The following is a 27,103-nucleotide window of genomic DNA, read 5'->3' as shown; positions in this document are numbered from 1 at the left end:
TCACAGTTTTATTTGTATTAATTAATTTTTAATAAATTGTAAATGGGAATATTGTGTGTCGGTAAGGCAGTAAATTATCATTATGTTTTATGCTTATTGCTTATATTTTAGTCAATACTCAAACAATAATACTGTATTGTGATATAACATATCAACGACATATTGGTGTTGGAAGCTCTTTAGAGCCTTGGATTTTCCTCGTTTCTAAACATTATTCTTTAATATAATTTATCGTTGATATGTCAAGTAAATACACTTTTATTGTCGATAAAGTATGAAGAGCGGAAGAAATGTGCTTCGGTCAACACTTATACACTCCCAAAAAAAATACAAAAGAAGAATTCGTTTCTCAATAAAATAAGTATTTGCTATCCTTGAACTGCTATTTAAATTAAATGCTTATAGTTCTTTCAATTCTTTACGGTGTAAGCATTGATTTACAAAATTCAGATGATTGCTTTTTGATGATAGTTAAAGATTTAAAAGCAGCTCTCAATTGTTAAGCTGTATTATACATAGTTAAGTAAATATTTTTTTTTCTTTAGAAATTTGAAAAAAAACAAATATCGGTAAAATGATTAACCTGTCATAACACATTGATCTAAATAGAAAATCTAAATAGAAAAAAAAAGTTAAGGGGATTCCCTTGATACTTTAAATGACGTTTAAAATTCGGTGTTATGAAATCCATTTCTCAAGTATATTTGCTACCCAAATATATTAAAGTTAACGACTGAACTTTATTACCTGTAGCTTATTTAAAGTAACCCGGATCTTCACTTTACAAAATGTCAGTTTTTAATGCAATTTTTATTAATAAATGTATATATGTTTGTCGTTTTTATCATTTTCTTGTGTGTAATTGACATGCCTTTAAGGACGCATTTACTAGGGAATAAACTGGTTTAATTTATATTAAAATAGATATAGATGCCAAGGACGACTTTGAATAGAATATGGTCACTGTTGGTCTTCTTCTGATTGGCAGTAAAAATAAAAAACAATACTTTATCAATTTCATGTATCCGAAGCGTTATTCTGAATTAACCTTCATCAGGAACACTCAAAGCCAAATATTTGAAAGCCAAATATGTATAACGACCAAACAAGATGAAACCCTTGCTTAAGTTGAATTTACTAACGTTTGTTTGTGCGGAATGTACAAATACACAGCTACGTCCGATCAAAACTTTTTAAGGATGTTAAATATGATGCCTCATTTAGAGAGAGTGCCCGCTCTGTGCAATTACTGTAACATTACTTTCAGGGTTTGGTACTGTTGCAGAGCAAAATTTCTGTCCCAATCATAATTTACTTAATTTTCTATTAGCCCAAATTTTCAAACAGTAGTCCCGATCATTTCCTATTACAAGGCATACTTTTTGTAAGTGTTGTAAATTTATTTTCCTTCTGACCATGTATGAAATATTGCCAATCAATGGATGTTAAGTTAACAACAACCAATCAACTATATGGGAATTTATTGGAACTGAAGCTATTGGTGCTGTCCAACAGTATACCATTAACCAATGTAAACGTGGGAAATGTTTGGGATACTGTTGTAAGTTTGTTTTTTTTCGGTGTATTTTTAATTTGTCATGGCATTATCAGTTTGATAACGATTTGTTGAGCTTCAATGTTCGTTTGGTATCTTAAACCTTTCTTTACGAAATGTGGTCCGGGATTTTGTATTAGGGGGCCGTGATCTAGCTTACGTAATTTATTATGGTAAATGTATATGAATTTACTACGTATGTGCATTGTATGTCGCTCCTGTCCCCTTAAAATACGTATCTGTTTACTAACCGTGTATATAACTTAAAATCGTTGACGGTATGGGTAACGTTTAAAATAGATAAATCATACCTCCTTTCTGAACTTTGGATCATATTGATAGGTATCGCTGCTCCGACAACATTGAGGAAGAGACGATGTTTTTAAAAAATTGTCTTCCTGTTCAAGTACCTTTTCAGCAACTATGTCCAAGCTTTTTTTCAGTTCACTCAAACTTGAGGATATACTTGTTCGTATCTGTATGTAGTAAAACAATAATATACATGTATATATTTTTGTTTAGACTGAAATGATTTCAATTTCGCTTGCAGATTATATGATGGTGTGGATAGTGTTAACAGAATAAGGAATAATTGGTAAAAATAAATTAAGAATAAATCAAAAAATTGGGGGGGGGGGGGGGGGGAGGGGGAATAAAGAAAAATGGTTTGTAAAAATATGAAGAATAACTTCAAAAATTAACGAATTTAATAAAATTAAACTGGTTACAAAAAACAACAATTTTAGAATACAGACTACAAAAAAAAAAGATACCCCGTTATATTGTGCATATCTGTATGTAGTAAAACAATAATATACATGTATATATTTTTGTTTAGACTGAAATGATTTCAATTTCGCTTGCAGATTATATGATGGTGTGGATAGTGTTAACAGAATAAGGAATAATTGGTAAAAATAAATTAAGAATAAATCAAAAAATTGGGGGGGGGGGGGGGGGGGGGAGGGGGAATAAAGAAAAATGGTTTGTAAAAATATGAAGAATAACTTCAAAAATTAACGAATTTAATAAAATTAAACTGGTTACAAAAAACAACAATTTTAGAATACAGACTACAAAAAAAAAAGATACCCCGTTATATTGTGCATGTGAATACAAAGGATAGAAAAAAAAACATAATAGAGAGCTGCAGTAACCATACTGAAAAGAAACATAAATATGTCCTTCATCAAGGTGAAATAAACACAATATTATATAATGAAAATATATTTGTTTGTACTTCATCTCGAACACTTCCTGTTTTCTTGTTCTGCCAAATTAAAGAAATAAAGTGATATTTCGTGCAAGCTCGATTTCAGGTAACTTTTCCCTTAGTTCTAGTTTCACATAGGATTAACAAAATAAGTTTATTTTTTGTGTTGACATTTTTCTATTTTTGATTGAAGCCATATTCAGTTGTTGTATAAAAAATAATATAATTTTTGTTTGTAAGTCAATGTCAGGATATTGATATCAACTGACACGAAACAGTTAATTCTAAACCTCGCCATTCCACAATGTCTGAGCCTCATACAACATTGTTTGACATTGATCTAATATCCAATGATTATCTTATCTCCTATATATTTCTAAGATTATCATTGGTTAAAAGCAAACCCATGGAGACCTGCATATTCAATATTGATTAGTTGACGTATTTTATGTAGACATATACGTCCATTATCACTAAACCAGTAAACACTTCGGTTAAGGGTCCAGCTAAAGCAAGCCACTGGGTGCGGGAGTTTCTCGCAGCATTGAAGACCCATTGTTATTGGCCTTCGGCAGTTATCTGTTCTTTTGTCGGGTTATTGTCTCTTTGACACATTCCCCATTTTCATTCTTAATTTGATCAAAGAAGAATTGATCATAGCTGAACAGAGACGTTGAACTCAAAGAGTAGTAATAATACATAATTTTATATTATAATTACAATGTAATTAAAAAAATATATATACTTACTTTTTGAAGTAATACATTTCCATCGTCTGTCTTCGGGTTAAACGTAATGTTATTGTAAACTTCCTACAAGAAATGACGTAACAAAGTGTAGGATAAACTTTTAAATTAAATGATTTGAATCTAGCAGATTCGGAGGAGCAGCGGTGTTAGGCAGCAAACGGAAATCCCAATCCCCGCCGACTGGGATAAAAATTAGAAGACCACACACAAACGGTAGTGTACATAAGAGAGCAGCTAATAATTGAAAAATTTGTCTCACATTATCTGCCTCACATTAAAAATGTGTCTCACATAATCGTCTCGATTAGTAGTCTTTTTTTAAAATTAGTTGATATTTCCCGACTCTGTAATACATGCTGCTGAGACTATTTTCGAACAATCTTTATGGACTTTTTGTATTGTTATTTAAGTAGTCCTTTTTCTAATTTAGTTTTATCATGAATTGCTAACTAAAAAAAAACTATAAAATGTTCATGTAGCAAACTATCGATTCCAACATGTACACATTCTAGATATAATTGAACATGTGGAGCAGAAACTCCTTCCCCTTCCGGAGCACCTGATTTCACCTCATATTTTATTGTTGGAGTTCTTGTTGCTCAGTCTTTAGTTTTTTATGTTGTGTTTTGTGTACTATCGGTTTTTTGTTGTTTTTTTTTTAAGTCGTGGCGTTGTCAGTTTATTTTCGACTTACGAGTTTTAATGCCCTGTTGTACACATGTATCTTTCGCCGATCTTTAATATAGTTACTGTGTAAGATATCATTTTTTAAACATTTTAATTGCCAAATCGAATTTTAGTATGTAGTGCATAGTTTGTAGTCGGCACAACAAACTTGACAAAAACATTTAGGTCGAAAAAATTAATGCTATGGTTAAATTTGCTTTGTGCTCCAAATTTTTGTCTGCTGTACAATTAAACGAACAATTAAAGTACTTTTGATTATATTATATTAAAAAGATCGTCCACGACGAAAGAAATTATAACTTTAAATTTGTGTCTCTTATAATTATAGCTAATGAAAGGATCTTATGAAACTGTATTGACACAGGGAAAATTTTCATAGGAATGAAAGTTGAATTTATATGTCGAAGTATTTCATCTTTTGTCCTGATCCTTATTTAAGAGGGAACAATAGGGGGTCTGTTAACAACACCTCGATTTTTGCAAATACAGAAAGCAAAACAATGCATAAATGCTGATAACAGTTAACAAAGTGGGTTCAAAAAATTAACAGCTTAAATTAGTCTCAGATAACAGTTAACAACACCTTGAGGGATATAACAGGTTAAAACAAAAAGGTATTGCCTCCCCCCCCCTCAATTAAGTTCCCATTATACTGTGTTTTTACATATCATTATGACCAGGTGGTATGATTTCCAATGAGACAAATCTTCACAAGAGACCAAACGACACATAAATAAACAACTTTATGTCACCATATAGCCATCAACTATAAAAAATTCCGAACTGCACAGTCAGTTATAAAATTCAAACGAAAAAAATAACGGCCTAATTTATGTACAAATAATGAACAAAAAACAAAATTAATATGCAACACAGCTACAAACGACAACCACTAAGTAACATGCTCCTGACTTGGAACAGACACAAACAGTATGTGGCGGGATATAAAATGTTAGTTGGTGACCAATTCTTGCTAAACCTTAGACAGTGGTGTAACAGTTCATCTTATAAAGAACAAACTATATAAAAAGATCAGTTGATAAAGGCTTTCAGGGCCTAAGTTATTAAAGTTATTAAATTTTGTGTCATTTGGTCTCTTTTGTGGAGAATTGTCTCATTATCAATCATACAACATCTTCTTTTTTATATTAACTCAAGATTGGTACAAATAGAAACACATCTAACAAAAACAGAACGTGGACAAGGTCGCGTACTTGTACATCCCAACAACAAAATGACACTATGTACAGATCGGAGAGTACTTGTAGTTACGTAAAGCCATTTCAAAGACAGCCAATCATAAATAATAAAAATATCATGCATCTAAGACTCAGTTACAAAGATAATGGATCGAAGAATCAGGAAAAGAAGATGATCATGCGCAGTGCCAATATACAGGACTGTATTTACCAATTGTAGAGCCATGCATATACATATATGTATTCATCAATTGATTTTAATTTACTGATAACAAAATCATTATTTTCAAATACCAAATAAGAATGATATTCAGTTTCAATATACAGTATTGAATTAGTTACCGTTTAGAATAAGTTTATTGACAGGATCAATAAATTTACCAGGATCGTTTCTAAATATGTAGGCACGGTAAACAACTTTTCCGTAAAAAAGGGAAAAGCTTATTTACACGTAGAAACATATATGTACATGGAGTACAATTGTACTACCTGCATATGATCGACGCCAACGCCTCTCTTTATCTCTTTTAATCTGTTTGATAATTGTTGTCCATTCAAAATGTCATCTACGCCAATGGCGGCGTGAAGGAAAGTCATCAACACTAAAAACTTCATTTTGGCGCCAATGTTAAATCCAATTTTCCTATTGTCTTCATATTATGTGAATCTTGAATCTGTCATAAAATCCAAATATTTTTTTGTTCAGTATTATTAGAAATATTTAATGTTTTTTCTACGTCGATTCTTCAAATATTTCCTTTCTTTAGAAATGAGATTTGCAGTTTAAAGTTGCACTGCAAGAAATTTGTTTGTAAATCTAAAAACTTTAGTATAAAAAAAATAAGTTTTCCTTATATAAAACATAATACACAAAAATTCTTTGTTATTGACCTAATGAAATACATTTGTACATGATTTTACATAATGCGTAGAAAGGTTTGGAATCCAATTTTGTTTAGAAAAAAAATCATTAGTAGGCGTTTTGACATATATTTTCCTTGTTCATACATTCAGCTGAAGAAAACATTTAAAAGGGAACAATCGTACGATATTTATCATTATCATTTTATCAAACAAATCTGAAATCATATACGAATTACATTCTCGTTATTTTCTACATTCATTATTCAATTTCTGTGAATCGTTTTTAAACAAAATGTTCTGGACATCATTCTGAAAAATTGTGTATTCAAATAACAAACAAAAATGTGGTTGCTTCTACGAATGTCTTAGTAAAATTGAGAACAGAAATATGGAATGTTATAAAGAGACAACAGCCCGACCTACGTGCTTCATAGGCGATCAATTAGTTATTTATGGGGTTTTTTTTGGAGGGAAAGGGGGGGGGGTCGGACTGTTCAGACGGAATTATTTGTTTGAGCCTGTTCTTCTCGGCATTTAGATTTTTGACATCTCAACCCCTACCTTTTTTATAGAAAAAAGAGTAACAGTATCATACGGAACAAGAATGTGTCAATCGGTCACTGATTTCCCACTCGCACTTTCATTTTCTATGTTCAGTAGACCTTGAAATTGGGGTCAAAACACTTATTTTGCATTTAAATGAGAAAGATCTTGTCATGGGGAACATGCGTACTAAGTATAAAATTGATTGGACTTATTCTTCGTCTTCACCAAAAACTGCCTTGATAAACATTTTTTTTAACCTGAAGTGGGACAGACGGACGAATGAACGAACGAACGAACAAACGAACGAACGAATGTATTGACCGGAAAACATTATGCCCCTAGGTTAAGTATAAACATAAAAAGCCAGAAAAAATATATATTAAGATAGATTTGGCAATACCATCAGATACTGCTTTGTGTTAACACTATATATAGAAAACTGTGGATGCTGCTAAACCTGGTTTACTGGATTTTTCTATCATTATGCAAGAGGGACGCAAGATACCAAAGGGACAGTCAAACTCATAAATCTAAAACAAACTGACAACCCTATGGCTTAAAATGAAAAAGACAAACAGACAAACAATAGTACACATGACACAACATAGAAAACTAAAGAATAAACAACACGAACCCCACCAAAAACTAGGGGTGATCGCAGGGTAAGCAGATCCTGCTCCACATGTGGCACCCGTCGTGGTGCTTATATAATGATGGAAAATTGTATGTTGGAAAAGGAAAATAAAATAAAGTAAACTTAGACAAATAAACTAATAAATAAATAAAATTGAATTAAATCGTATTGCTAAAGCTCCAAGGCAAAGTATGTGACGTAAGATTAAGTTATAAATAGTTTCGTCTTTTTTTAATAATATAGTTGATCTCATTTCTAGAGTTCTTTTGATCAAACCTATTAATCTGACGTTGAGAAATAAATTAAATAAACTGTCATCTTTTAAAAGAACAAAAAAGTTTGTAATTTGCCGTAGGAAAATAACCCTTAAAGTGTTTCTATTGTCCACTTAATAATTCTGTAAAGTAAGTTAAGATTTTGATAATCCTTTAAGGGCATACGATACAGTTTTGATCCTGTATTTACAAGTTCATGAAAATTTGCAAATAGGCTATTTTTTACCTCATTAAATCAAATATGTAATAAAAAATATACCTTCATGTGCTACTTTTTGAGTAAAATGCGGTCGAAATTTTGTAGATTTGCTCAAAATTCAGATTTGTGGCCGTAATTTCTTTTTGGAAAGAAAGACATAACTTTTTTGTTATAAAAGGTAAACACAATTTTCTTTTTGTTAAATAATCGGTAATTTCTGTATTTTATAAATATCATAAAAAAATATGCAATTTTTTATTCAGAAATAACTCATATTTATCAAATGTTCATGAATTGAGGAAAAAACGTCATTTTTTACTGCATGTTTATCTAAATTAAAAAAAATCCTCTATTTACAGTTTTATAAAATTTGGGTCACATAATCTCCCTGAAAAATGAAACAAAAAGCCGTTTTGAAAAATAGGGGTCCATGAACTCGTTTTCAAATTAAATCAGTTTAAATGATAAAAATCAGCCGAAAAATGCATCTTTTCCCGATATGTCACAGTTTGACGTCGCGAAAATAACAAATTACGTTAGCAACGTCACTGCCTTCCCTGTAACTGTATCGTATGCCCTTAATTGCTTTTATGTAACTAAATAAAATATATATTAATCATATAAATCTATAACATAAAAAGAGAATAGTTGACCAATAAAAAGTAACTTTATAAAATTCAAAATTGACGCTTAAATTTCATAGGTGAATAAAATAATTCCAATCAGCACGTGATGTTGGGGTTAAAAAGGGAACACCACAAACTCCCAACATCACAGATCACATATCACACTTTAATGTAGATTGCTGTTTGGAATAAATAATTGAAACATCATTGTATTTTTTTCACCAGGTATGTAAATTGTTAAAGTATAAACTATTTTCAAATGTATTTTAAAAGTAAGAATTTAACTTCTGATTTAATAACTTAGTTTCGTATTTAAAACTTAACTTAAATTTATAAAGATTTTCATTAACAGAAATAAGTTAAAACAAAGTTTACTATTTAGATCACAGATCACATATCACACTTTAATGTAGATTGCTGTTTGGAATAAATAATTGAAACATCATTGTATTTTATTCACCAGCGCTAGGCCTCGAAAGGAGAAAGTGTCCGAGATGAGGGACACGACAGCAGAAGGTATTACATAGACCTGAAATGAGCGAGCTAGTATTCCCCAGATTACAGAGCGAAGATATTGTCCGAGGCTAATTTAGATTCCTTATCCGAGAATACGATATAAGCGAGAATAGTCCCCAGTAAATGATGCCAGTCCCCCGACATTTAAGTTTACTAACGTTTTCGAGGAAAAGGGGAGACAACCCGACAGTGCAGCGATTCTTCCCCCTTTTCCCGCATTACACTTATTTGATAACAAATCCGGTAAATAGTCTAATTCGGTAGGTCAAATTCATGAAAGGGAAGGGGATTGTAGTTACGACGTAAGGGACATATCCGATATCATTTGTGAAACGGTTATTCCATAACGGTCAACCAACTAGTGATGGCGTCTGTAAAATTTACGAAGGGATGATTTAAACTTCACCATTTGGAACTCTTGGTTTAATAGCTTCCTTGTGAGCAGCAACCTTCTATTAAGAAAATCATGATAGGAAATGCAAGCACGGGAATATCGTATCAATTGGGAGATATATACCCCGTATGCAGGTGCTGCTGGAATGTTGCTACTTACAAATGTATAGTATCCGAAAATAGGGAATACAATGTCATGTTATGTCAAATTTGATTTAAATAAAATTCACTGGTTAATCTGAAAAACTCTAGATATAGGGAGATGTGTTTATAAGGGGCCAATGAGACAACTCTCCATCCAAATCACAAGGTTTAATACGTCACTGATGAGTCTTATGTAGACGAAACGCGCGTCTGACGTACTTAATTATAATTTAGAAGTTTGAGTTGTTATTTCTCCTATAACTGATGACTAACAGGTTTCGTAAACTATATAAACATGAACTTGACATTGCAAAGTACTTTTATGAGAACACTAATGCATTATGATATTTAAGCGTAAATGTAGTTATTAGACATTTAAATATTTGTAACCGTCTAAACCATATATAACCATACATTATTTTATTTACATGTAGCACTACTCATTACATTATTACATGTACATATAACAATAATCATTACATTAGTACATGTACATATAACAATAAGCATTACATTATTATATGTACATATATTAACAATAATCATTTCATTATTCCATGTACATGTGACAACATGCATTACAATCACGTGTAAATATAACAACAAGTATCACATTATAAATGTACATGTGACAACAAGCATAACATTATTACATGTACATATAAGAATAAGCATTACATTATTACATGTACATATAATAATAAGCATTTCATTATTACATGTACATATAACAATAAGCATTACATTATTACATGTACATATAACAATAAGCATTACATTATTACATGTACATGTAACAACAAACATTACAATCACGTGTACATATAACAACAATCATTACATTTACATGTAGATGTAACAACAAAATAATCACGACATCAGATGCGTATTTAACGAATTAGCCGAACGATTTCACAACTTACTGATAGAAAAACTTAATTTTGTAGTTAGATACATGTCGTTTTAGGAGGATGACAAAAAAACTTTTAATAATCTTATGGTTTTGATTAAAAATGTATTACTAATAATGAAAATTATAATAAGGTTCCATACCTGTATTTTTATAGAAAACTTTCCATTGTTTGCGTGACCGTTTTTCTTCAGTTACAGGATACGTATTTTTCCGAGGTCGTTGAATTCAATGCATTCAATCGGAAAATACATTTAAATAAATATATATATATAAAGTATATTTAAAATCATTAGCGTCTGCACTGCTTTAGGGGTATTTTTGTTATATTTATTGATCCTATCTATCCATTTGTGAATTTAAAAAAAATCGCATTTCACTACACTAAAAATTAATAACTATATATATTAAGATCATACCAAACACCTTGACTAAACTTAATTTGTCTCATTAAGTTTCATGAAATTTAAATATATACATGTACCTGTTAAATATATGAAAAATGAAGCAGTTGTCGAGTCAGTTCTTGTGGTAAGTAGATATTTTTTTCTCAAAGTTTCAATGTTGTGTGCGCGTTTAATTTGTTTTATTTTGGCGGGGGAGAGGGGATTAGGTATATCCCATATCCCAAAAGTGCAATCTTTTCAATTCATTGCTCAAAATGAAAGTTTCTTATACTACATTTTCATATGTCATCATTGGTCATATGTTTTGCCTCCAATATCACGTGTATAATAAAATTCTGCGCGAAATGAACAAAAGTTTCCATCAATAACTTTATAACTGCGTTATGATTTAACAGTTGATACTTTTATCGGTAGATGAGTGTTCATATTTTCCTTTTTCTTATAATTCAATAAATATACCCGTCCATATTTTTTCCCTTGGATTCACTTTTTTCTATTCCATACTGATATAATATATGATTTTAAAAATTAAATTCAAATGTTTTGATCTAATTCTCATGTATTTTAGGAACTTAATTTTCTTAAAACAGTGTGAATGGTAAAGGATCTAGAATAGTTACCGGTTTATTGTTACTATTGTTTATTGTTACTTTTGTTTATTGTTACTTTTGTTAATTGTTACTTTTGTTCATAGTTACTTTTGTTAATTGTTACTTTTTTTTATTAGCCTTACCTATAGTCTTATGAAGCATTTGACAGACGGGAAAAAACACAAATATGTATATTGATAAATTACATCAAAGGGCATAACATGTAGATCATCACAGTCGGAACTGGTTTAATTACATTTGACGGACTGAAAAAAACCAATAATATCATTACAGTGCATGGAACTGGTTTAATTACTGAATTTTTGAATTAATTTGTTTCTAATATGTCGGAATATGCGTTACTTTTTTCCTGAACAATGCAGTCATTCTTTGAAAAAGTATAACTTGTAAGAAAATTTAAATCCACATCAATTTTGTGTCTTGATTTTCGGGCTTTTGGCCAAACTATAAAAGAACACAAATCCATGTTTGACAACGAACTCCACGTTAGAATGTGCTTAACTTCATAACACACAAAGCATCCCAACCTTTCTCTAGTCTTATATAGCATTAAATGTTTTAAGGATTTATTATTATATTGCAAAATTAAATTGGTGCTGATTATAGTTATTTTCTGAGATATCGAAATTTCAGTGACGATCATGGAAGTAGCTAACATAAAAAAAAAGATGTAGTATGATTGTCAATGAGACAATTCGCCACAAGAAACCAAAATGACCAAAAAATTAAAAATCTGATCACCGTACGACCTTCAACAGTGAGCAAAGCCATACCGCAAAGTCAGCTATAAAAGGCTCCGAAATACAATGTAAAACAATTAAAACGAGAAAACTAACGGCCTTATTTACTAACAAAAAATATTGAACGTTTCGTAATTAATTCATCGCCATAATTTCATAATATGCTATCATATATAGATATAGGAAGATGTGGTGTGAGTGCCAATGAGACAACTCTCCAACTCTCTCTCCATATACATGTTTTTAGTGTCAATATCAATAAAACACTTTCCTTTTACGATTATCTTTTCATTCTTGAATACCATACTTACGTTATCTTTTTTTACGAGTTTACGATTATCATTCCGAATTTTTCAACGGCAATTTTTACGTAGCGCTTAGTCAATTCTAGTGCATTGTTACGATTCAAATATGATTTATTGGTACAGAAAAACTTTGCAGATGAGTTACTATTGACAAAAACATGCTACATTTGAGAAAAAATGACTGTTAAGATTTTACCTATTAAATATATCTGCCGTCGCCATATTGGGATAGTCGTAATTCCAGTTACGATTATCTCTTTAATACCAGTGTTAAAGGAGGATGCTTTAATAACCCCTCAAACTACAGAGGTATAGCACTTTCTAGCTGCTTAGGAATTTTTTTTCAAGAGTTTTATATAATCGTTTTGAAAAGTATTCGGAATCTAATAATAACGTGATTAAAACGTTAATAGATATAGGAAGATGTGGTGTGAGTGCCAATGAGACAACTCTCCATCCAAATAACAATTTAAAAAGTAAACCATTATAGGTTAAAGTACGGCCTTCAACACGGAGCCTTGGCACACACCGAACAACAAGCTATAAAGGGCCACAAAATTACTAGTGTAAAACCATTCAAACGGGAAAACCAACGGTATACAACGGTTAAGCTGATTTTACAGAGTTATATATCTCCCTCTAGTGTTAGGTACCATATTAAGCGTGCAACATGTTGTACATATGTATTGACGATTGTAGATGAGGGTTCTTCATTTCTGTCTTTCATTTCTTAGGATACTTTTAAAATCAATTGTCATTGTTGAATGTATCTGGTATTCTTTATATTTTTACAACTCTTTATTATCTTGTTTTTAAATTTGTTGACTTGTTTTTCTCTATAATTCTTCATTTGTTTTGTAGATATGTTTCTGTTAATTTTGCTCATGATAGACTATTCTGTATACCCCAACCAGACCCTCATGACTTGAACCAATAGGAATTTTGGAATACTCAAAATTGAAAATGTAAACGGAGAAAGCGACAGGGGTACATCAACCCGACAAATAAGCAGAACGGTCTAGGCAACCAATGCATCTTCAGCGCAGAGACACACAAGAATGTGTCCCCAGTATCCTTTTTTTATAATCAGTGGACCGTGAATTTGTCATTACAATTAAAAATGTCATATCAAAGGGAACATGTATACTAAGTTTCAAGTTGATTGGACTTCAACTTCATAAAACACTACCTCGACCAAAAACTATTGTTTATATTTCAGCGCCTAATTATTCTGTTATCTTTTTTGTCTGTCCATTTGTCTCTGTTCACTATATTTTTGGCCCATTATTCTTCATTCTGTATATCCCCATTGACACCCTTTACGTACGAATTAAATTGTGCATTTTTATTATAACGTACTACATGTAGGCATGTACCACATTCTTCAAATACTCATTCGTTTATCTAAAAAGTGAATAATTAAAAAGTCTCAGTGCTTACTAGTACTTGTAAAAAAATGACCGACATAGTTGTTTGACGACACGTTGTGAGACTTGTCCAAACCAAAATATCGCCCATGAACTGTATGGACTACAACAGCCTGCAGAACTAAGACTTGTCTTCTTTAGGAAAACATTAATCATGCCCCATCAGTTATCTTGCTTGACCAATATTGGCAACAAAAACAAACTCATAAAAACGTGTGACAATTTCATGGGCGAAAAGTATAAAGGTGTAATAACTCTATTAATTTTGCCCTACCAGTCTCTGCTAAATTTGGTCCTTTCAAAGAAACGTGCAGAATTTATTTTTGTTTCAAATAAAGAAATACATGGCGTGAGTAAAGTTTTATTCTGTCATATATATCATATAACATTTCATTGGCATGCATAGAAAAAAATAACAATCACTTGAGGTTAAGCAATCTAATCCCCCCTTATTTAACCTGTGTGTAAGCTTTAAGAACCATGTAACTTCAAGTTTCCAAAATATTCTAAAGAAACCCCAAATAAAAAATAATGGTGCTTTATAAAACACAAGACATATATTTATAACACAGAAATCTTTGACTGCAATAAAATGTAGGATTAATCACCTACAACTGTAAAATTCGAGGGAATAAATTTTGCGACCTATTTTCGTATACAACTGGATGTGACGTCAATGTCTTGATGGTGTTTCACCAAAAGAAAAGAGAGAAAAAATGGTCTAAAAATCAAAAAAACTGATGAAAAGAAGTACCCCAAAATAATTAAGATATAGAACTTTGATTTTGTTATACTTTATACGAGTTTACCGAAATCATCAGAGCTTTATATTTTAATTAGATTGGAAGGACCCCTATCCAAACCGTCAAACTAGTGTTCAGTGGATTGTAAAAATGGGGTCAAAACTTTAATGCAAACATTTGGCAAAAAATTGAGAAAGATCGTATAATAGGGATTATCGCTATTTTGTGCATTTTTCCTTTGATCTTTTTTGTGATAATTTTCATATCATGCTTCTCGCTTGATATGGGAAAACTATTGCTAGAAACTAAGGAGACCACGTGGCGTTGCTAACGAAATTGACATTGAAATTGACAACGTCGTCATAGGTAAAATAGCGATAAACAGATTATCATTGGTCATCCGTCAACTCGATTGCTTTTCTTACTTTCGCTGTTCCAGCTCAAGCGAGAAAATCAATCTCGTTGAGATGATCAACGATAATCTATAAATATGTGTAATAAGTTACAAATTGAGTGGACTCACACTTCACCAAACACTACCCTGACCAAAAACTTTAAGCTGAAGTGAGACAGACAGACGGACAAACGAACGAACAAAACGGACGAACGAACAAACGGACGCACAGAGCAGAAAACATAATGCCCATTAACTATCGTAGGTGGGGCATACAAATAATGTGTTAATGATTAAAAACTCTAACCTCAGTGTGCTGGTTTAGTACAAATGATTGACAGAGAGCTCGAGGTTGTCGAAAATAATGTGTCCATAGTACACTGATGCCCCACTCGCAATACCATTTTCTATATTCAGTGGGCCGTGAAAATAGAGGTCAAAACTCTAATGTGGCAGTGGTATTAGAAAGATCATTTCACGGTTAACATGTGTACTAAGTTTCAAGTTTATTGAATTTCAACTTCCTTTAAAACTTCCCCAATCAAAAATTAAACCGGAATCGGGACGAACGGACGAACAGATTAACGGACGCGTACACGGAAACACATCATGCCAAAAGCTAGTGCATACAAACATATAAGAAACATTTGCTGCTGAACACAAATCATATTATTTTCAAATGATCTGTCAATGTGATTGTGTTTGTTTTGAGAATGTGACACAATGATGACTGCTGTACCCATATTTTGACTATTTACCTATTATATATGTCTGTTTTGTTCATGCATCGTTTAAAATATAATGAAATTTGATGCGACTGTCATACAAGTGAGATGTTTAACGCCATAAAATTAAGTTGAATCTACCATTTTCTACATTTAAAAATGCCCTTACCAAGTCAGGAATATGACAGTTGTTGTCCATTCGTTTGATGTGTTTACTCATTTTATTTTGCCATTTGATTAGGGACTTTCCGTTTTGAATTTTCCTCGGAGTTCAGCATTTTTGTGTTTTCACTTTTTTTAAAATGAATCTTTCTTTATGCTAACATTTTCTCATTGGCGAATTCTGAACCTTTAGGTAATCAAAAACAGTTTATTGTCTCTAAAAGAAAAACAACGTTAGAATATACATGCATAAAATTCAATACAAAAATGGCAAATGTAAAATTGAAAAAATAAACATATATTGAAATGTCATGAATTCCATATACATAGTATATCAGTAAGTATAACATATTTTATTTGCTGATTTATGAAAAAAAATGTAATGGATCTAAGCTAGTGTTCGTCTGTAATATTTGCTTTTCGTTTATTTATATTACTTTATTCAAACTAACAATATTATACATGATATATGTTATTACTTTTGAATTATTTCACGTATTGCTATATGCAATTCAAATAAACTCATCATAGAAACCAGGATTGAAATTTTGTATTTGCGCCATACGCGCGTTTCGTCTGAAAAAAACATCAGTGACGCTCGAATAAAACAAAATTTAACAAAGAATAATAAAGTACGAAATTGAAAAGCGTTGAGTGCAAACAATCCTAAAAATTTGTCAGACAAATACATGTAGGTAAATATATTTTTGTTGTAGGGCATTATACATACATGTATACCATATAGTATTATGTTTGCTCATTATGGAGGCTGTTCATTGGCATGCATTTGCTTACATCCTCGTTTTTTTTCTAATGGAGATATTGTCTTATCGTGAAATATACCTCTTGTAACAACATTTATGACAACCAATACTAATAAAATTTTGAATGAAACGCGTCTTCTGATTTGCTGACAGTGTTTTTCAACTTATAAACATAATTTTATCATGTGACAGTGACGTAAACAACGTATTTCATGATTTACCGCGGCTTAGACTTAAATTATAAGAAATGACGCGAGTTATTCAGTGTGCAACCCATTTAAGATGTTATTTCTTCATAGACAGAACAAGCATCGCAGTCATTCCTTCAAATGATATTTAACAGACGATGAATACATGATTATCGTATAATGGAATATTACACAAAGGCAACAGTAGTATACCACTGTTCAAAACTCATAAGTCGTTAGAAAAAACAATTATCTGTTTCAAACTAAAACTTTAATGTTAAATTAGCTCTTAGTATAAGCAAATTTACTTTAAAATTTATACATACTAAATAAACTCATCATAGATACCAGGATTAAATTTTTAATTACGCCGACGCGCGTCTCGTCTACAAAAGACTCATCAGTAACGAATCCAAAAATTTAAAAAGGCCAAATAAAGTACGAAGTTGAATAGCATTGAGGACTAAAATTCCAAATAAAATACAGCTAAGGTAATCTTCACATGCATTCCTGAGGTATATACATATTAGTATCGAATACACTGAAAAGTATGACAAATGTACTTCTACATTCATAACATATACACAACAGCCCGGGTGGATTTTGCTTTTTCCACCGGCTCACCGTGGACAGCCCACCCGTGCCCACTCCAGCTATAATCTCTTTTTTTTGTAAAAACATTGATTATAATTGCTTATCTGTTTTTTTTTAATTGATTGTACTTGCAAATCTTTTGCTTAAACAAAAGAAATTGCATGCCCACTCCTATGGGTGGGCAGAGTGGACAAGCTAGAAATTTTGCCCAACCGGTGCCCACTCCACCTGTGGACGGGTGGACAAAGCAAAATCCACCTGAGCTGTAGTGTACATTACAATTACAAGTGTTGTGAAATTGAACACTTAATGATTGACAAAATATATATTGATTCGTATAAAAGTGATACAATGTTTACTACGGTATTGACATATTGCACAACATCCATTACATTTACCTGAAGCAACACTTATGGGTGTTAATATTCAGTCCATGTAATTGTTTCCTGATCTGAATTCTTAAAGTATGGAAAACAATCAGCACTATACCATACAAGTACAAATGTATGTCTTTCTTAGGTCTGTTTAACTTTTAATATCCATGATGTATTTAAGTTTCACAAAATTTATCTCAAACAGCTGATACCTGTTTGTTATCCATAATAAGCATAACAGATTTATTTAAAGTCGGTTATACATATAACAATGCAACATAAGCTCTGTACAGCTTTTATCCGACAATTTATCCTGAGCAGAGATACAAACACCCTGTAATAAGGCCTTCAGAATCCACGATTTAACATTCCAGTATCTTATCCTTCTCTTCGTTGTATGTTATTCAGTAGGTTTATCATACCGTGATTCGTCACTTACCACTGAAATGGAACTATGTCTTTTTCCTCCTCCATTTGAAAGACTTCCAGAAGAAAAGTTACTGGTTGTGGATGGCGGATTAAAGTGACCATTAGATTCAAACCCGTAATTTTGTGCATTTTGTAAGTCAAGATGGTCAGGTATAGCATCTAAGTACGGGTCTTCTTTATCACAATTATCGTTTTTGTGTAAGTATCTCAAAAGAAAAATGACTCCACCAACTATGAGAATAACAGCTAATAGTCCACCTATTGTTCCTCCTACTATTGCACCGGTACTTGGTCCTTCTGCTTCATAAGTTGAACGTCATTATGTGAAGCTATTGAAAAACATTATAAATAATTTATAATTATGTTCATTAATAATAAAAAAAAAATAATACTATAGATTCATTTATATTCGTTGGATTTTGTGAGTACAGGGGAACCATTTAAACTTTCAAAGAATTACAAATTTCCTAAAAATAAAGATATAGGAAGATGTGGTGTGAGTGGCAATGAGACAACTCTCCATCCAAATAACAATTTATTAAAGTAAACCATTACATGCAGACTTTGCCAAATCGACCATGCAAGTCTTCTTCATTCCACGAAAATGAATGATTCCACAGTACCTCTTCACATGGGTGTACATTTGCATTTTCTTATGTTACTTTTATGAAAAATATATAAAAGTAAATTAATCATTGTCTATGAAAAAAACACGATACGAATATACGCACAAACAAAAACACCACTAAACTTGTTCCACGGTTATTATATTTAGCTTTGAAAAAATTGTGTCAATGATGGACATAGAAAATAATACGGATGTTTGTAACATCATTTTGCAGATATAATTTTCATATTTTGTAACTTCACGTAATAAAATATCATTACCATTTTATATGGTCAACAAAGTAGATTGAAACTTGATAACGTACCATAATAACGTTTATTTTCCTAGATTTAACTTTTGAAAACCAATAAAATAGTTTTCATATCATAATGTAAACATACCATCACAAATATCCGAGTTTGATTCTTTAGTCTTTCCAAAAGAGCATTCTCCCTTAATTCTACAGCAAGGTTCTGGAATAATTCCTCCTCTAAATGTAAACTCACACCAACTACATTGGAACTCACTGTAGCAATCTCTGATAGATAAAAAAAAAAAAAAAACATATTTAAAGTATGCTGATGTTGTAGTGGCAAATTCACCTGTATTTGTCTGCTCTGATTTTCCTTGTTATGTGTGTTAAGTTTATTCTCGGCAGTTATACTTTCCGTTTTACGCTTTATCGTTTAGTGTATTTCCCCCTTAATTTGTCATGGTTGTATTTGATTGGATTATTAATTTCATTTCAGCTTATTGTTCAAAGGGGTGATTGTAATATATCCGAATAACCCTGTAAAGGGAAGGTGTTCGAATCATATGGAACATCACACAGTACTGAAATAAATGAAAAATATGAAGCAATTAAAAAATATATGTTGAAATAAAAATAAAAAAAGCACCATTAGTGCCCAAGGCTTTTGCCTCAAAATTACATTTAAAATGCAACACTATAGTTGGTAAATGTTTGACTGTCCCTTTGGTATCTTTTGTCCCTCTTTTATACTTGCATGTGTATCATATAGTGTTCGCGCTTTACATTTTTGTTTTAATTGGTTAGTTAAAACGGTTTGTACTAATTGTTAAACCCTATTGACTGACTTGTTATATACTCTAATAACATAGCTAGCATCATATAAACCTTTGAAAAAAAAGTCATATTTCAAAGTTGTTAAATCAATTTTCAAACGAAATAGGCTGAGTATACCAAAAGATACCAAATAAGGATCAAAGTGGGAGGGGGTCAGAATTTGACGAATCTAATGCAAAATTGATAAAAAAAAATAAAAAAATAATGCATATAAAGTATATTTGATATTAGAGTTAAATAAAAAAAAAAGCTTGTGGAAAGTTATTTTGAGATTAAAAGACAAAAAACGGCATGCGATAACAAATAAAAAAAAATCTGATCCGTACAGAATAACTAATTATATTTTTTGAATTTTTCTTTCTTTTTAGACTTTTTCTCGTTACATTTTGGATCAAAGCACGATTGTAGTCCTGTCAAATCTTCATTTACACTTATTCCAGATTTATCTAGTAATCGAGCACTGCATGGCAAACTGGAGTCTCTAAGATAATGGAAAATTTGACTTTATTAAGTGTTAATTATTCATATACATTGTCACTGGGGTGAAGCTGATTACCGTAACTGCATTCACGGTCATCCAAAGATGTCGGATGAAAAATTAGGTCAGTATCTGTTTTGTCTGTTAAAGTGTTTTTATATCATTTTCTTTACAAAGTATACATTGATACGACGTAAATTTATAAAAAATTCACACAGAAATCACAAATTACTACCAAAAAATGTTCATGAAACGGAAAATTCAATTTGAAAAAATCGCTAAGATGTTCGTAAATTATTATTAAATATTTTCAAGATAACAACGATGACCGTGATTTGTAAACAGATGACCGTAACTTGTAAAGGATGACCGTAATTTGTAAGGAACGACTGTAATTTATAATGGATGATCGTAACTTTTAAAGAATGGTCCTCAATTATAAGAATATCCGTATTTCTATTCATAACTATTTGCCGTATTTTGAGTTCATGACAATGATAGTAAATTGCTTATTTCTCGTACACAATAAAATATCTATTGATAACGACGTTAAAATTTAAATACAGATTGACAGCGATACGATGAAAAGTTGAAGAAACAAGAATGTGATGCCTCATCTACACTATGATTTTCTATGGATCGTTGAAATGGAGAAAAACCTGTAATTTGGCATTATAATAAGAAAAATCACATCATAGGGAACATGTGTACTGAGTTTCAAGTTGATTGGACTTCAACGTCATCAAAAACCTCCTCGACCAAAAACTGTAACCTAAAGCGGGACAGACGGACGAACGAGCAGACGAACGGACGAACAAACGAACGGACGCACAGACCAAACACATTATGCCCATAAATGGAGCAAAAAACAATTAATCAAACATATCCGGTAATCGAGCCAATGTGTATGGTTCCAGAGGAAGCAGATTAAAATTTTAATTTGTCTTGATATATGAATAACATTGCTGTATATACAAACTGACAAGGTTCCCCCTCAGTGGCGGTTCCGGGGGTCTGGGGGTTGGAACCCCCTTTTTATTTACCGATCAATGCATTTGCATGGGGACATATAGTTTGAACCCCCTTTTTATTTACCGATCAATGCATTTGCATGGGGACATTTAGTTCGAACCCCCCTTTACCCTGGGTTGTGACCCCCCTTTTAGGATTAATCACCTACAACTGTAAAATTCGAGGGAATAAATTTTGCGACCTATTTTCGTATACAACTGGATGTGACGTCAATGTCTTGATGGTGTTTCACCAAAAGAAAAGAGAGAAAAAATGGCCTAAAAATCAAAAGACTGATGAAAAGAAGTACCCCAAAATAATTAAGATATAGAACTTTGATTTTGTTATACTTTATACGAGTTTACCGAAATCATCAGAGCTTTATATTTTAATTAGATTGGAAGGACCCCCATCCAAACCGTCAAACTAGTGTTCAGTGGATTGTAAAAATGGGGTCAAAACTTTAATGCAAAAATTTGGCAAAAAATTGAGAAAGATCGTATAATAGGGAATATGTGTAATAAGTTACAAATTGATTGGACTTACACTTCACCAAACACTACACTGACCAAAAACTTTAAGCTGAAGTGAGACAGAGAGACGGACAAACGAACGAACAAAACGGACGAACGAACAAACGGACGCACAGAACAGAAAACACAATGCCCATTAACTATTGTAGGTGGGGCATACAAATAATGTGTTAATGATTAAAATCTCTAACCTCAGTGTGCTGGTTTAGTACAAATGATTGACAAAGAGCTCGAGGTTGTCGAAAATAATGTGTCCATAGTACACTGATGCCCCACTCGCAATACCATTTTCTATATTCAGTGGGCCGTGAAAATAGAGGTCAAAACTCTAATGTGGCAGTAATATTAGAAAGATCATTTCACGGTTAACATGTGTACTAAGTTTCAAGTTTATTGAATTTCAACTTCCTTTAAAACTTCCTCAATCAAAAATTAAACCGGAATCGGGACGAACGGACGAACAGATTAACGGACGCATACACGGAAACACATCATGCCAAAAGCTAGTGCATACAAACAGATAAGTAACATTTGCTGCTGAACACAAATCATATTATTTTCAAATGATCTGTCAATGTGATTGTGTTTGTTTTGAGAATGTGACACAATGATGACTGCTGTACCCATATTTTGACTATTTACCTATTATACATGTCTGTTTTGTTCATGCATCGTTTAAAATATAATGAAATTTGATGCGACTGTCATACAAGTGAGATGTTTAGCGCCATAAAATTAAGTTGAATCTACCATTTTCTACATTTAAAAATGCCTTTACCAAGTCAGGAATATGACAGTTGTTGTCCATTCGTTTGATGTGTTTACTCATTTTATTTTGCCATTTGATTAGGGACTTTCCGTTTTGAATTTTCCTCGGAGTTCAGCATTTTTGTGTTTTCACTTTTTTTAAAATGAATCTTTCCTTATGCTAACATTTTCTCATTGGCGAATTCTGAACCTTTAGGTAATCAAAAACAGTTTATTGTCTCTAAAAGAAAAACAACGTTAGAATATACATGCATAAAATTCAATACAAAAATGGCAAATGTAAAATTGAAAAAATAAACATATATTGAAATGTCATGAATTCCATATACATAGTATATCAGTAAGTATAACATATTTTATTTGCTGATTTATGAAAAAAAATGTAATGGATCTAAGCTAGTGTTCGTCTGTAATATTTGCTTTTCGTTTATTTATATTACTTTATTCAAACTAACAATATTATACATGATATATGTTATTACTTTTGAATTATTTCACGTATTGCTATATGCAATTCAAATAAACTCATCATAGAAACCAGGATTGAAATTTTGTATTTGCGCCATACGCGCGTTTCGTCAGAAAAAAACATCAGTGACGCTCGAATAAAACAAAATTTAACAAAGAATAATAAAGTACGAAGTTGAAAAGCGTTGAGTGCAAACAATCCTAAAAATTTGTCAGACAAATACATGTAGGTAAATATATTTTTGTTGTAGGGCATTATACATACATGTATACCATATAGTATTATGTTTGCTCATTATGAAGGCTGTTCATTGGCATGCATTTGCTTACATCCTCGGTTTTTTTTCTAATGGAGATATTGTCTTATCGTGAAATATACCTCTTGTAACAACATTTATGACAACCGATACTAATAAAATTTTGAATGAAACGCGTCTTCTGATTTGCTGACAGTGTTTTTCAACTTATAAACATAATTTTATCATGTGACAGTGACGTAAACAACGTTTTTCATGATTTACCGCGGCTTAGACTTAAATTATAAGAAATGACGCGAGTTATTCAGTGTGCAACCCATTTAAGATGTTATTTCTTCATAGACAGAACAAGCATCGCAGTCATTCCTTTAAATGATATTTAACAGACGATGAATACATGATTATCGTATAATGGAATATTACACAAAGGCAACAGTAGTATACCACTGTTCAAAACTCCTAAGTCGTTAGAGAAAACAATTATCTGTTTCAAACTAAAACTTTAATGTTAAATTAGCTCTTAGTATAAGCAAATTTACTTTAAAATTTATACATACTAAATAAACTCATCATAGATACCAGGATTAAATTTTTAATTACGCCGACGCGCGTCTCGTCTACAAAAGACTCATCAGTAACGAATCCAAAAATTTAAAAAAGGCCAAATAAAGTACGAAGTTGAAGAGCATTGAGGACCAAAATTCTTTAAAGTTTTGCCAAATACAGCTAAGGTAATATATTCCTGAGGTATATACATATTAGTATCGAATACACTGAAAAGTATGACAAATGTATTTTCACATTCATAACATATACATTACAATTACAAGTGTTGTGAAAATATACAATTTAAACCTGACAAAATATATATTGATTCGTATAAATGTGATACAATGTTTACTAAGGTATTGACATATTGCACAATATCCATTACATGTACCTGAAGTAACACTTATGGGTGTTAATATTCAGTCCATGTGATTGTTTCCTGATCTGAATTCTTAAAGTATGGAAAACAATCAGCACTATACCATACAAGTACAAATGTATGTCTTTCTTATGTCTGTTTAACTTTTAATATCCATGATGAATAAAAGTTTCACAAAATTTACCTCAAACAGCTGATACCTGTTTGTTATCCATAATAAGCATAACAGATTTATTTAAAGTCGGTTATACATACATGCATAACATTGCAACATAAGCTCTGTACAGCTTTTATCCTACAATTTATCCTGAGCAGAGAAACAAACACCCTGTAATAAGGCCTTCAGAATCCACAATTAAACATTCCAGTATCTTATCCTTCTCTTCGATGTATGTTATTCAGTAGGTTTATCATACCGTGATTCGTCACTTACCACTGAAATGGAACTATGTCTTACTCCTCCTCCATTTGAAAGACTTCCAGAAGAAAAGTTACTGGTTGTGGATGGCGGATTAAAGTGACCATTAGATTCAAACCCGTAATTTTGTGCATTTTGTAAGTCAAGATGGTCAGGTATAGCATCTAAGTACGTGTCTTCTTTATCACAATTATCGTTTTTGTGTAAGTATCTCAAAAGAAAAATGACTCCACCAACTATGAGAATAACAGCTAATAGTCCCCCTATTGTTCCTCCAACTATTGCACCGGTACTTGGTCCTTCTGCTTCATTAGGTAGGACGTCATTATGTGAAGCTATTGAAAAACATTATAAATAATTTATAATTATGTTCATTAATAATATAAAAAAAATAATGCTATAGATTCATTTATATTCGTTGGATTTTGTGAGTACAGGGGAACCATTTAAACTTTCAAAGAATTACAAATTTCCTAAAGGAAGATATAGATATAGGAAGATGTGGTGTGAGTGCCAATGAGACAACTCTCTATCCAAATAACAGTTTATTAAAGTAAACCATTGTATGCAGACTTTGCCAAATCGAACATGCAAGTTTTCTTCATTCCACGAAAATGAATGATTCCACAGTACCTCTTCACAGGGGTGTACATCTGCATTTTCTTATGTTACTTTTATGAAATATATATAAAAGTAAATTAATCAATGTCTATGAAAAAAACACGATACGAATATACGCACAAAGAAAAACACCACTAAAATTGTTCCACTGTTATTATATTTAGCTTTAAAAAAATTGTGTCAATGATGGACATAGAAAATAATATGGATGTTTGTAACATCATTTTGCAGATATAATTTTCATATTTTGTAACTTCACATAATAAAATATCCTTACCATTTTATATGGTTAACAAAGGAGAATGAAACTTGATAACGTACCATGATAACGTATATTTATCCTAAATACTTTTAATATTTTCCTAGATTTAACTTTTGAAAACCAATCAAAATAGTTTTCATATCATAATGTAAACATACCATCACAAATATCCGAGTTTGAGTCTTTAGTCTTTCCAAAAGAGCATTCTCCCTTAATTCTACAGCAAGGTTCTGGAATAATTCCTCCTCTAAATGTAAACTCACACCAACTACATTGGAACTCACTGTAGCAATCTCTGATAGATTAAAAAAAACATATTTAAAGTATGCTGATGTTGTAGCGGCAAATTCACCTGTTTTTGTCTGTTCAGATTTTCCTTGTTATGTGTGTTAAGTTTATTCTCGGCAGTTATACTTTCCGTTTTACGCTTTATCGTATAGTATATTTCCCCCTTAATTTGTCATGTTTGTATTTGATTGGATTATTAATTTCATTTCAGCTTATTGTTCAAAGGGGTGATTCATTGTAATATATCCGACTAACCCTGTAAAGGGAAGGTGTTCGAATCATATGGAACATTACACAGCACTGAAATAAATGAAAAATATGAAGCAATTAAAAAATATAATATGTTGAAATAAAATTTAAAAAAAAGCACCATTAGTGCCCAAGGCTTTTGCTTCAAATTTACATTTAAAATGCAACACTATAGTTGGTAGTTGTTATACTTGCATGTGTATCATATAGTGTTCGCGCTTTACATATTTGTTTAATTGGTTAGTTAAAACGGTTTGTACTAATTGTTAACCCCTATTGACTGACTTGTTATATACTCTTATGACATAGCTATCATCATATAAACCTTTGAAAAAACAAAAATCATATTTCAAAGTTGTTAAACGAAATAGGCTGAGTATACCAAAAGATACAAAAGAAGGATCAAAAGTGGGAGGGGGTCAGAATTTGACGAATCTAACGCAAAATTGAAAAAAAAAACCAAACTAATGTAAAGTATATTTGATATTGGAGAAATAAAAACAAAAGCTGATGATAAGTTTTTTTGAGATTAAGAGACAAACAAGAATGTGTCCCCAGTACACGAAGGCCCCACTCGCACTATCATTTTCTATGTTCAATGGACCGTGAAATTGGGGTAAACACTCTAATTTGGCATTAAAATTTGAAAGATCATATCATAGGGAACATGTGTACAAAATTTAATGTTGATTGGACTTCAACTTCATCAAAAACTACCTTGACCAAAAACTTTAACCCGAAGCAGGACAGACGGA

At 31.6% G+C, this 27,103-nt stretch overlaps 2 protein-coding genes and 1 long non-coding RNA gene across 3 annotated transcripts in view; all 3 read right to left on the bottom strand.

Moving 5' to 3' along the window:
* Window positions 1-6,088, bottom strand: part of LOC134728040 (VWFA and cache domain-containing protein 1-like) — a 38,328-nt gene extending 32,240 nt beyond the window's left edge. The window contains exons 1-3 of the mRNA XM_063592439.1: window positions 5,893-6,088; window positions 3,518-3,580; window positions 1,867-2,031 (exon numbers count right to left, since the gene is read on the bottom strand). Of these exons, the coding sequence (XP_063448509.1) occupies window positions 1,867-2,031; window positions 3,518-3,580; window positions 5,893-6,018 (354 nt within the window). The 5' untranslated portion in view covers window positions 6,019-6,088. The remainder of the gene's footprint in view (window positions 1-1,866; window positions 2,032-3,517; window positions 3,581-5,892) is intronic.
* Window positions 6,089-16,218: 10,130 nt separating this feature from the next.
* On the bottom strand, window positions 16,219-19,520 carry LOC134681434 (uncharacterized). The gene is made up of 2 exons (XR_010100631.1): window positions 19,382-19,520; window positions 16,219-18,702 (listed from the first exon to the last, which is right to left on the bottom strand). It is a non-coding gene; the product is annotated as an uncharacterized LOC134681434 (long non-coding RNA).
* A 3,534-nt stretch (window positions 19,521-23,054) lies between these two features.
* The window catches only part of LOC134728039 (VWFA and cache domain-containing protein 1-like), a 32,245-nt gene continuing 28,196 nt past the window's right edge, over window positions 23,055-27,103 (bottom strand). The window contains exons 23-24 of the mRNA XM_063592438.1: window positions 25,970-26,106; window positions 23,055-25,263 (exon numbers count right to left, since the gene is read on the bottom strand). Coding sequence (XP_063448508.1) covers window positions 24,905-25,263; window positions 25,970-26,106 — 496 coding nt within the window. The 3' untranslated portion in view covers window positions 23,055-24,904. The remainder of the gene's footprint in view (window positions 25,264-25,969; window positions 26,107-27,103) is intronic.

This window comes from Mytilus trossulus, chromosome 8 (assembly GCF_036588685.1).
Source record: "Mytilus trossulus isolate FHL-02 chromosome 8, PNRI_Mtr1.1.1.hap1, whole genome shotgun sequence".
Taxonomy (NCBI): domain Eukaryota; kingdom Metazoa; phylum Mollusca; class Bivalvia; order Mytilida; family Mytilidae; genus Mytilus; species Mytilus trossulus.
The sequence above is the reverse complement of the archived record's forward strand: the minus strand, read 5'-3'. Positions and strand labels throughout refer to the sequence as shown.